General features: G+C 40.9%; 1 protein-coding gene across 1 annotated transcript in view; it reads left to right on the top strand.

The window, feature by feature from the left end:
- Positions 1-11,961, top strand: part of PID1 (phosphotyrosine interaction domain containing 1) — a 241,215-nt gene extending 229,254 nt beyond the window's left edge. The window contains exon 3 of the mRNA XM_059927454.1: positions 9,772-11,961. Coding sequence (XP_059783437.1) covers positions 9,772-10,248 — 477 coding nt within the window. The 3' untranslated portion in view covers positions 10,249-11,961. The remainder of the gene's footprint in view (positions 1-9,771) is intronic.
- The last annotated feature ends 1,093 nt before the right edge of the window (positions 11,962-13,054 follow it).

Below are 13,054 nucleotides of genomic sequence, written 5' to 3'. Positions count from 1 at the left end.
ATTTTTATTGAGAGAATCGATTCACATGCAGTTGTAAGGAGTAATCCAGAGAGACCCCATATACATTTCACCCAGTATTCTCCAATGATCACACTTAGCAAAACTATAATTTAATATCACATTCATACAATCCACCAATCTTATTTAGATTTGCCCAGTTTTACCTGTACTCATTTATGTGTGTATGTGTATTTAGCCCTATACAATTTTCCTACATGTGTAGATTCATGTGTCTATCCCCACAGTCAAGACACTGAACAAGTCCCTCACAATAATGACTCATGTTTCTCTTTTATAACCAACCCCCCCCACACCACCATTCACCTCCATCACTAACCCCCGGCGACCACTAATCTGTTCTCTATTTCTAAAATGTTTTCATTTCAGAAATGATATATAAATGGAATCATGCAGTATGTAATCTTTTGGGATATTTTTTTCCACTCAGCAGAATTCCCTGGCGATTCATCCAAGTTGTTCCATGTATCAATAGTTCATTTTTTCTAGCTGAATAGTACTCCATGGAATGGATGTGTCACAGTTAACTGTTCACCTGTTGAAAGGCCTCTGGACTGATTCTAGTTTTGGGCTATTACAAATAAAGCTACCTTGAACGTTCACGTAAAGGTTTTGTTTGAACATAAGTCTTCATTTTTCTGGACTACTTGGTAATTCCATGTTTAGTTAGCCTCACAGTACCTCTCTTGTTTCAAACCTCCACTGGCCTTCTATTAAGAGCTCTAGACTTGTAGCCAGTAGATTGGTGTGTTTATTTTATTACCTTCAACCAAATGTTGTCTCTACGTTATTCTTTCTAAATGTTTAGTGCCTTTCCTGGCCCGTTCCTAACAAGTTGTGTGCTAAGGAAAATGAATTGATAAAGTGCTATAAGGACAAAAATTGGTGACATTTTTTTACCTGTCACCAGTGCTTGTCCCCTGAATCCATTTGTCAGGATAGCACACAGGCAGTGTGCTTCATACTGATTTATCATTTAGAGAATTTTCTCATTGTGAACATTTAAGGGCCTAGAGAGCTCTACTGAATTTCTCCCTTTGTGGTATATTCCACGGATTAGAAGGCAGAAGGGGAGATATCAGACCTGTCTCGAAATAAACTGTTCTTGTGCCACTGAGTAGAACAGTGGTTTAACCCTCCTTGGGCCAGCTCACCAGAAGGGGCCAGATGAGGGAATGTATGTTTTAATGTGATGTCATTTTTATTAAGTGACTTTGTCTTCCGAAGCACACTTCAGTGCCTTCTAGATAAATTGCTTCTGTCTTTGACAGTGACAATGACAATATTTCCAAGCTTCACACATCCAAGAGCCAACTGACAGGACAAATTGCACATTGGGACTGCTTGATAAATGCAAGATGGGACACAGTGTCTCAAGTCACTCTGCATCAGTGGAACTAAGCTGTAATATGAATAACAGAAATAAATCTGTCACTTAAATTCCTAATTGTGAGACACATGCTGTATTTAACAGCGGAAGCAATGTTCATCTCTTTGTTAGAATGCAAAAATAGCACATAATTATTTCTTGACATTGGGTCTTAGAGACCCAATCTAAAAGATTCCTTTTAGAATGTTTAACAAGTCCTGGTAGAGTGCCTGTCACCTTTCCATGTCCCTGACCAGACCTTGGTCTCAGTGTGGACACTTGAAGAAATGGCCAGAGAGAAGCAGATGATATAAGAATGAAAAATAGTGTCCAGATCCTCTTCTGGAGAAGAGATTGGAGTAGTGGAAAGAACCTTGGCCTTGTGGTGGAGACCTTCATTCCACACCTTGCTCTTTCAGGGACCAGCTGTGTGATTCAGGGCAAGTATCAGAATCATCATCTCTGCAACAAAGGGGTGGTGTTAGGTTGGTCTGAATGGCCCCATTTAGCTCTAAAAGCCCATAATGCTGATGATATACCTTTGAATCATTAGGAATTTATTGCAATATAATTATCAGTACCTTGAGTTTGAACACCGGGAAAACTTGCTCTTTGGATCTCCAAGATAAAGGAAGAGACCAAAGAAGAGTAGAATAGATGCTGGGCAGCCTAAAACAACTTATAATTTTACTATGAGATTTCAATGAAGGCAGATTAGTTAGATGTGCCTGGAACACCCTGGGAGTGAAAACACAGGTGTCAAGTGAGGCCAGGCACCCCACCTGTCTAGTTGCCAGGGCAAATGTACCAGTGGCATTTTAGCTGCCGGTCCATCTTGTTTGGGAGGCAGAGTCAGCCTTGTATCTCCTACCTCCTTCACTTCCTAGCCCTCACTCACTTTCCCTCTCCTTTGACACTCTTCCAAAGACATTGACCTGCCTGGTCCTCTACCACGGTAACATCTCAGGAAGCCAAACTACAGTGAACGTAAAGTCTAATAAGCCTTCATGAGACACTGCTTGACCCAAGGAATAGACTCTAAATGGGGACTTTTTTCATCCCAGTTATGCCATATGAGAGGAAAGACTTTTTTGAACCCAAGAGAAGTTTTCCGATTCATCAAAAACATTCCCAGAGGCCCATGCATGTTCTCCTCCCTGACGCCAGACTTGCCTACGTAATGCTGAGTTCTGTAAACTCAGTCATAAGAATCTTCTATGTAGTTGGAATGTCAGCCCCAAGAGGGCAGAGAGTTTTATCAATTTTATTCACTGATACACCTGGTTCCCAGTAGATGCTTAGTGAATGCTTATCAAATGAAAATACAGGTAAATAAATTTAATTTTCAAGCCCAAGGCTAATCAATTTCATTTTTTCCCACAATAACTTCATAGATTTCACTGTACACAGTATTTATCCTTTAATATTGTCTTCATGGCTTAAAGCAGATTATACAAGTTCAAGGTCATGGTTAGCATTACTTCTGTGTTTGCATTGTGGATTGTTAGGTCATTGGCGTATTGGATCCATCCCCACTCTTCAAAGTGCTTAGTGGATTCTTGCTCCTCTGTGACCAGCCAGGAAGGAGTAGATTCAAGCCTACATCATAAATCTCAGGATTTTGTCCTTTCCCTTTTCTCTGAAATGTGCAAATGGGAATTAATGTGAGAGCAGAAGAGCGTGATTCTGGTATTTGGCCTACGAGTAAGAGTGACCTTTCTTTTTCTCATCTTTTGCCTTGTAACCCAAAAGCTATTGGGATTCCCAGTTACGTTTTCTCCATCCTGTGTTTATATCATCTTATTTTATGTCAGCTGGGGAAAGGAAGTCTCCTACAGACAATGAAAGAGCAGCAAGATCTTTTATATCCCAAGAAAGGCCTCTGGAGAATCTTTGTTCTTGATGTGTCATCCTGGAGAAACCCCATAGTAAACTGAACCAAAGTCAAGGCTTCCAAAGTTAGGAAGCTGGGCTTATCCAGCCTGGAAGGTGGAAGACCCCAGGAAACCAGGTGCTTGGGTTCTTACGTGATCATCCACTCCATCTCACATCTTCATTTAGGGACCCCGGTATTACACCTTCCATCTGGCTGTCCAGTGTAAGGTAAGATGAGTCAGGGTCCTAAACAAGGGTTTTTCAGGCCAGAGTGAAATATGCACTGGCCACCAAGAGGAAGGAACGGAACGGTGCTGTCTCGGCCAGAAGGATGCATGACAGGCAACCAGGGTTTGTTTTGCATCAGATGAGAAGGGAATGGTGATTCATGAATGGAGAGCTGGCTGGGGTGTTGGAAAACTCATGGGTGGGAAGGAGAAATTCTGAGGACACTGGTCTCACCTGATCTGACGCTGTAAATGCTGCAGACACTCTGGCGGGCCCCTTGGCTCCGTGGCCTCTGTATTTTTACACACCATGAATATCCTCGAATACTTTCTTCAGCTGGGATTAGGCAAAGCCGATTCACACACATTACAAACGTCTGTGTCTGGGCATCAGTTTGTGCCATTGAATGACACAGAGGGAAAAACTTTTCATTTTTCTTTGCTCCGTTTGTTTATTTCTCTCTGAATGATTCATAAGCTTCTTGCCCAAAGCCTGTGTCTGCAACCATGGAAAAGATGCCAGTATTTCTTTCCAACGGGTTGTTACTCCTCCTGAAGAATCTTCTTGTCGTCTTCCAAGTCCCTTTCTCCCAGCACCTGGGGAGGTGGCATCTTGAAAAAAATTCTGTCTACCATTTTGGACACGTAGGGAACGATTTCGTGACTCTGTGTTTCTCGTCTGCTTTGCGGCTCTGGAAAACTGCAACCCCTAAGGATGAGGCCCAGAAGGGACTTATTCATGTAGAAAACATTCACTTCTTTCATATTTTCATAGACGGGCAGGATCACAGGGTTCGCATTCACAGACCCTACATTGCTGCACAGCTGTATCTGTGGTGGAAGCCCCGAGGCGGCCTTGCACACTGGTCCTGTGTTCTCACTCATAAAGAGGATGTGCCTACAGAGGGTGTGAAAGCAAGTCTCCCACATGAGGAAGGCTGGCAAGAAGGGATCTCTGTATACAGTGAGAGTAAATCCCTGCAAGAGTGTTGACATAAAAGGATACATGGATAAAGCCCTGTATTTCAAGGGTTTCTATTTATTGAGACACATGTACTCTGTGGTCCCATAACCACAGACGGCATGGCTGCGTGCACAGCATAACTGAATCTTTCGTATTTTGAGATAATTAATTTTTTAAAAAAGTTTTTACTCTATGTCCCTTGAAAAGCAGAGCCATAAGGCACATTTCTATTAAATTATATATATAAAAAATTAAAGAGAAATTCACTTTTTTAAAGCCTGAATAGTTTTTTTTTTTTTTTTTTCAGTGACTTATAGTCAACAATATGGGTGAATGCCAGACTCTAGAGAACTTAATGGGATCATTAGGATATCTGCAGGCAGGTAGTAAATAATTGACTTATTAGGGGAAAGTGCACAGAGTCAGGATTCTGGAACTCGGGCCAGTAAGGGTGATAGCAGGGCTGATTTACAGGGGTCATTCTGAGGGGAGAGTGTCTTGGTACATCATTTTATCATTTTGCATTCCATTTTCAAGGAAACTCTACTTAGAGATTTCTTTTTTATTCCATGTCTAAGGAAACTCTATTCAGATAATTATTTTCCTGTACTTCTTTAAGAAGTACCAACTTGTTAACATTATTTTCTGTATTTATGTAATCTCATGGGATTTCAGACAAAGTTATCAACTCCCCAAAGGTAACAAAACAAAATTTCATTGACTTCCCAAGGTTCACCCAGTGGTATAAGTTAGACCCTCTGACTCATGTTCTGTGTTGGCCACACCTTACAGGAACCAGAGAGCAGTTCATTACCGGGACTGTTTAGGAAGGTTTGGGCAGGGTTAGTGCATTTTTATCAGAGAAGACTCACCTAAGAGCCTTGCCAAGAGGCTGGTATTTTCAAGCAGCAGGACTGGAGCTGCCATCACGGGAGAATCGGCGGTTCTCTGGCGTTTCAGATACATGTTTGCTAATTCTGTGCTTGGAGGAAGGGCATGTCTGTCCACTACAGCCTCTGTGGCCTCCACTGCAAATCCCAGTTGAGAGGAGACATAAGTCGTGGTGCTCCAGCGAACACTTGGTGTGAACGTTGGCCCTTGTCAATATCGCAGTTGAGAGGCGTCATCACATAACCTGCTCTTAGCCCGTCTCCATATGCAGGTTTAGGAATACTTTGCAAGATGAAGCTAATGGAATATTCAGGATTGGTGCTGGTAGAACTTGTTTATGTCTCTCTTTTCACAGAAAACTTTGGAAAGATGCCAGAAGTCTGCAGTTCTTTAGATTAAAATTTTTTTTCTTTGATTTTGTTGTAAATAGATTATACGTGTTTCTGAGTTTTAGAAAACAGATAATATACATATTATAAACATATAATATATAATAAATATTTGCAAAAAGTGTATAATATATATTTATATAAAACATATAAATATATAATATATTACCTTATTATTTTGTGCTCCGTTTTACCTGAAAAGTTTAGGTTTTTGAATCTTACTTTCTGCAGTTATAAAACAAGAATAAATTTTAAAGAAATGCCCAGGCATGGAAGGGAGTGTCATTTACAAAAGCACGAAACAACAGAATGCTGTTCTTTCTTTGGGAGGACCCACTGCTTCTAGGGTGTTTATACAAAGCTAAAATTTCTCTTACAGTCCAAGGATGGGAAAAATGAATAAGTGGCTGAAAAGTGAAACTACAAGGAAATGACTCTCATCTAATAGGAAAGTGGTCTAGGAATTCAATACCCCAGTACTACCACCCCATCTAAGGTTCTTGTCTTTAAAATCGGGTTAGTGATAATAATATTCCATCCTGACCTACTGGGTTGTCAATGGATCTAATGCATACAAAGTGCTTTTTACCTAAAGTGTGATACAAATGTTAGTTATTACTATTCAGTGTGTGGCTTGATTTGGCTGCAGATGTATATAAACAGTGATGTGAGACCTTATGCTTGGTGCGTAGTATGTTGTTTAGGTGATACTAGTGAAACTGGGCCACTAAATAAATATTACTTTCCTAGTAACTTTAGTACCAAGAGATTACATCTATGTATACATTGAACCTCAGTGTTTAAAAAAAAATTTTTATATAAGTGTCTACATATAATTAAATAGCTTTCATTGTTGTTGTATTAAACTCTTTGAGCTATAATCTCTGCTCCATTCTTCTTTCAAGCACACTTCCAAAATAAAACTTTATTTCCCTTAAAATCTTTAGTTTTTAAGTAATAAATATTTGTGAGAGGAATACATGTTTTTCTTAGTTGTCAAAATTTTACTATTATTAAGTTGTCAAAATTTTACTATTATTAAGTTGCTTTCCATTGGAGGGAACCATCAACAACTTACAATAAAGTTTTTAAAACTCATCCTTTAATTATATCATGATAGAAGCCACCGTATAATTTTTTTTAAAATTGTGTTTGTGTGTGTGTGTGTGTGTGTGTGTGAGAGAGAGAGAGAGAGAGAGAGATTAAAACACATCAAAGGAGATTCCCTCCCTCTGAAGAATGTTTCTATCAAATATAACAAATATAAACATAGTTATTTCTAGTTTCTGGGGGGACAGTAAGAAAGAATACTTTTCACATCAAACGCTAAAACTAGTTTCCTCCATTTGCTTTTCCACTTCCAAAAGTAAAGATGTCATAGAAAGGAATGAGGTATTGATACATGGTACATCTTGGATGAACCTTGAAAACATTATGCTAAGTGAAAGAAGCCAGACACAAAAGGTCACATATTTTGTGATTCTAATTGTATGAACTATCCAGAATAGTAAATCCATAACGACAGAAAGCAGATGGGTGGTTGCCAGGGGCTGGAGCGAGGGGACGGTGGAGAGTAACTGCTTAATGGGGCCTGGGTCTCCTTTGGGGGTGATGAAAATACTTTGGAACTAGACAGAGCTGATAGTTGTATAGCATTTTGACTGCTAAATGCCTGAAGCATTTGACTGAAGCATACATTTTTAAATGGTTAATATTATGTGATGTGAATTTCACCTCAATTAAAAAAATAAAATTGTTAAAAGTTAATAAAGATATCATAAATACCATATACAGAAAGCACATTTTCAGTAAGTATTATAAGTCAAGAGCCTTATCTTGTGCATTTCCTAACAAAGCCATCTTTAGTATGTGACTCCAATCCAGAGTGACAAGGAGCTAACTATTCAACCAGTCGCCTTCCTGGGGAGTATAGGCACTTGCAGTGTCTGTCTGAGTATTTTCCCCCTTCAGTGTATTGCCAAGTATTGTCAGTTTCACCTCTGAATCTCCTTCCCATCTGTCCCCACTGTCCTTTCCCACCACCTCCACTCCTACGTCAGGCCACCGCCGTCTCCTGGTTGTGCTGATGCCACAACTTCCTGCCTGAGCACTCCACTGCTAGGCAGCTCTCCCCGTCCGTCTTTCTTCCTGGCATCTGTCAAGTCGTCCAAGTTCACAACCTCCATCAAATCCAGGTACCCCTTGGACTGTAGCCCCTCAGCGGCATTCCATCAAGAGCAGAGAAGACCTTAGTCCTCAGAGTACATGCAAGGCCAGCTTTCAAAGTTCAGCCTGTTTTGATCCAGCGGTCATGGACCATCTGTCTCTTCTTCATGGCTGTCTTAGGCCAAATGTGAGGTCAGGCCCAAGTGCCCCATGTGCCCAAACAGGTGAGGCCTTTCCCCAATGCAGCCCCTGCCTTCCTGCTCCTTCCTCCTCCTCACCATCTTATTTGCTGGGCTCCTATCTGGGTTTTGAAGCTCTGATGCCTTGAAATCCAATGACTCCCCTCCCAGAGGTGTTCCATGAGCACGGTGGGTGCCATCACTGGCTCTGCTAAATGCTCAGGGTACTTTGTGGTACCCTTCGCCTACCCTCTTCATGGGCTGCCTCGCATCATAGTTGTATCTGTGCATGTGCAAAGGGCTGGTGGTTTGTCCAGGACCACCCACCCGGTGAACTGAGGAGCTAGGATTTATTCACATCTTCACCTGCCTCAAAGACGGTGCTCTGAACACATATTCAGCTACTTTCTTCCCACTGATTTTGGACCTCTCCATCCTCCCTCTCCCCCATGCCCAGCTGGCACATTGCCATTGTACGTAATAGATTCCTAATAAATATTTCTAGAATGGGCAGCACTTGTGCCTCTTTACTAAGAAGTCATCTTTTTAAAGGGACTAGCCAATGAACTCTTGTATGAGAGATAACCAAAACACAAAAAGATGCAACAGGACTTAACGTCTGTGTCCTGAACTTTTTGTCTGTGGACTTTATTGTCCCACTAAACAGAAACATTGATTTAGAATCATTGTGGCTAAATGTCCTTGCTCAGTTCTCACCATTTCTCTGGACCTTTTTCTGGTCTTTTTTCCTAAAATTCATAGCACTTACATCCGTGCCTCTAATTTTGAGCCAAATTACATACTATTTTGTGTTATTTCTTAAATGATTTCTTCAGTTTTATGTGTTTCCATAATGCAGGTGCCCAGTGGTAGAGGGTCTATCCATGTTGACAAGTGAAAAAAAAAACAAAAATGAGAGAATGAACATCTTTTCTTGGTATATCATAAACCAATTTTTTAAAGGACACTATCTGAATCACTTGGAATTATTTTTCTTTGCTTTACTATTGCCCGTCTAGCTATGTGATAAACCAAGGTTCTAATCTTAACCTATCTGTAGATCTTTCATTTTTTATCACTCTAACCAGATGCCCATCGGTTCAAAAATTGCTTAAGCATTATCTTGGTGAGAAAACAATCATGTTTTAGGCCATAATTTAAATAGAACAGTTTTTGTGTCCTTGGCATTTGCTAGAAGCAAGTAGCTTAAGTGAAATCATACATTTAGTGATTTGGAAAGAGAACCAGAGTGGGAGAAAAGTTTAATAAAGATTTTGTTTTTCAGATGCAACATCCTTTTGACTCCTTCTTATCATTAAATTCTGCGTGTGTTTGGTTGAAAATAAACTTCAAGTGGATTTATGGTGTCAAAGAAATGCCAAATTTGGAAAAGATCATAATCATTCATTCTAATTTGAGTTTACAAGGGAGCTGAGGGAGGGAGAGTAGTTCTCTAAAACTCGAATTTTTAAAGTTTAACCCTATTTTTAAATTTCAGTACCTTTGCCAAGGGGTCAACTTGTTAGGGAGAAAAAATATAAATTCTGATGACAGTTATTCTTTTAGGGAGCAAGAAAGATGTCTCTCCATCCTTCCAGGGTGACGCCATGATTGTTTGAGAACATCAGTGAACAACGAGAACCAAGAGCCTACTGCTGACCTCTTCCTTTTTCTTCCTCTCTTCCTTCTGCAGGTGACCTATCTGGGTAAGGTCCCCACCACAGGCATGCAGTTTTTGTCAGGCTGCACAGAAAAGCCGGTCATCGAGCTCTGGAAAAAGCACACGCTAGCCCGAGAAGACGTCTTTCCAGCCAATGCCCTCCTGGAAATCCGACCGTTCCAAGTGTGGCTCCATCACCTCGACCACAAAGGGGAGGCCACGGTGCACATGGATACCTTCCAGGTGGCCCGCATTGCCTACTGCACCGCCGACCACAACGTGAGCCCCGACATCTTCGCCTGGGTTTACAGGGAGATTAATGACGACCTGTCCTACCAGATGGACTGCCACGCTGTCGAGTGCGAGAGCAAGCTGGAGGCCAAGAAGCTGGCCCACGCCATGATGGAGGCCTTCAAGAAGACTTTCCACAGTATGAAGAGCGATGGCCGGATCCACAGGAATGGCTCCTCGGAAGAGGTGTCCCAGGAATTGGAATCCGATGACGGCTGAGTGAACTGAGGATGCTTCAGCAAAGGCAGCATTGGTCAAGGAGTTCAAGACGAGCGATGAATAAGCAATGATTCAAATTTGGGATGAAAAGACTGCCAAATTATTGGCTGGCCAAGCTTTTTAAATTCAGAAGGGCAATTCTAAATCTAAAGAAATGTATTATTAAAGTAATTACATTGAAATCTGCTGCTGCTGTGACTATGAGGAAGGTGGGAGTGTGGATGGGGAGGAAAGTTCTAGACTCTGTTCTTCTTCTTCTTCTTCTTTTTTTGTTTTCTCATTTTCCAATGCCTCCCTGTAGGAGCTCTCCATGCCGATTTTCAGCGCTCTCAGGCAAATACACTGCAGCTGTTTATTTGATGGACCATCCCAACTTGCCTTATGAAACCCAACAAGAATGTTAGATGCCCCTGTAGGATCCCTAGTTGTGTGGGGAGGTGGTGAGTGCTGTTGCTGGCGAGGAGGCCTCTGGACTAAAGGAACACCTCGGGCTGCTCCTGAGAGCTCCTCTTCCCTGGCTGGTTTCAGATTCTCTCCTCAGTAAGCAAATCAGCACAGCCGTTACTGAGCTTTACAACTAACAACCTGATAGTTGGCAGTTAATTCACAGTTAAAGGTAATGCTTTTATTACATAAGTGTATCAAGTAGTACCCTCTTATTGTATTCACTTCATCTATCTTCTTAGAATACTTGCAGCTACTAATAGCCCCTTTCCTCCGCCTGCCCCATCCTCCCTCTCTGCCCTTCCGGCCTACACCACCATCCCTACAGAGATGCAGCCTCACCCTACACTGCAGGACACCAAAAGGGAAGAAAATAACCAAGCAGATGAAAGAAACAATCAAACAGAGTGGGAGTTTCAAACTACCACCACCACCACAGATAGTTTGGAAAAAGGGAATGAGTTATCAGCGACTGAACAAGCTCCATGTGGGCTGTCCTTTCTTCTTCAACCCCGATTTATGGTAACTTATTTAGTTGATGGTCCTTTCTGATGAACCTTTCATGGCAAGCTTCAAATCTGAGTTGGTATCACTAAGGAATCTTTGACCCATCACTCAACACTACACTTGAGTAGGAAACAAATGATATAAACCAGACTTATCTAGAGAACCTATGTCCATTCTAAAGGGGAATCTGACCTTCTTATCTTCCAATTGGATTGATCTCTTAGGGTCAGAGTTGCCAGTTTGTGTGGTATTTCTAATGAGAAATTCTCACTAAGAGAGCCTGAGTTTTCTCAGTTTGATGGATCTTTAAATATCATAAACACAGAGAGTCAATATTGAATGACATTCAAAGTATTGGTTAAAATCCATGCATTTAAGGCCGAGAGTAGATGACTAGTTTTCCAGGAACTGCTCCTTTCTGAAAGTCTGTTTTGAATCCTGGGAATAATTTTAGGGGCACTAGGACACCTTACAGAAGCCTTAAATGAGAGTTTATTGAATCCAGAGAGCAGTGGTGTTGGCGTTTTGGTCTGTGTATCTGTGTGTCCATGTATGCGTTTGTGTGTGTGTACGTGTGCCCCCGAGTGTGGGTCCAGTCTTAAGGCATGTAGAATAAGCATGGAGTCATATTGAGGGGAATGCACCTCTTGGAGATATGCTTGCTGCTTCACAACAAATGTAAACTACTCTTTAGCATAAATGCATTCATTCTTTAATAAAAAATATGTTTGCATTAATAAAGCTGAGGAGTTTCATATTTTATATGTCGTTCCTTTTTTAAGTAAAGAAAACCTGAAGGACAAAATAGATCAGATTGACTAAATAGGGAATTCTCTCTAAAAATATGTTAAAACTTGGTCATCAATAACCCATTCCTTGACGGTGTGAAAAAAAAATCTTGTTTTATCTTCTAATGCTCTATTTATATGTAAAAATGACTGCCCCTTCATTGAGATGGTAACATGTCAATAACTGAAAGAGTTATTTAGTGTGATGGGCTTATTTCAGAGGTGAGTCTTCTGGAATATTTTACAAATGATGGCTATTTATAAAATCTCATGTGCTTCTTGGGAGAACCTGCACTGAAATCGGGGAAGGTAAACACAGAATAAGTCCTTCTGACAGAACTGGTTAAAAATGTCTCCTTCAAGCCATGATTTCTCAGAACAGCCCCATTAATCAAGCAAGGCAGGTGGCCATGGAGCCTGTATGTCTTGAGCAATGCTCTTCATGGAATCGGTACCAAATATAAAGGCTTCAAAAGTGACCATACGGGTACCTGCTAAAGAGAGGAACTCAGAGAAGAATTACTGCCTCACTCCTCCGATGAAAATGGCATTTTCTTTCAAGTTGAACTTTTCTTATTTTCAGGTTCACTCCACTGTCCTTGAATATGCTTTGAAGAGGGGGAGAAAGAAAAGAAAGAATCCAGCCAGCATGTATTTCCAAACAATGCCACTTTCTTCTCTCAGCAAAATTTGGATTGCAAGTGCACATATGGTTATTTATTGCAGAAAGCATTTGCTGGTATTTTTTTCAGGGTACTAAGTGTGGCATGCTAAGTAGTCGACTCTGATAATATTGGCAATAGCTTTTGCTTAGTGATTAGTAAGCAATTTAGAGATACATACACGAATTCATTATTTTTTTAAATTCTTTGTTTCCTCTCTTTTTCTACTCTACTTTCTAGACTGGTGAGCACAAAGCACTTTTGTGTACCTCAACTCATAAGCCCCTCAGATGGCTACTGAAGGTAGATATGGCATTTACTTTAGATATGAGGAAACTGAGGGTCAGAGACATTGTATAACTTGGCCAAGGTAGCACAGCTCAGATGTGTTTGACGGGGACGAAA

Source organism: Balaenoptera ricei, chromosome 7 (genome assembly GCF_028023285.1).
Source record: "Balaenoptera ricei isolate mBalRic1 chromosome 7, mBalRic1.hap2, whole genome shotgun sequence".
Taxonomy (NCBI): domain Eukaryota; kingdom Metazoa; phylum Chordata; class Mammalia; order Artiodactyla; family Balaenopteridae; genus Balaenoptera; species Balaenoptera ricei.
Note: the sequence above shows the minus strand (reverse complement) of the source record. Positions and strands in the feature narration are given on the sequence as shown.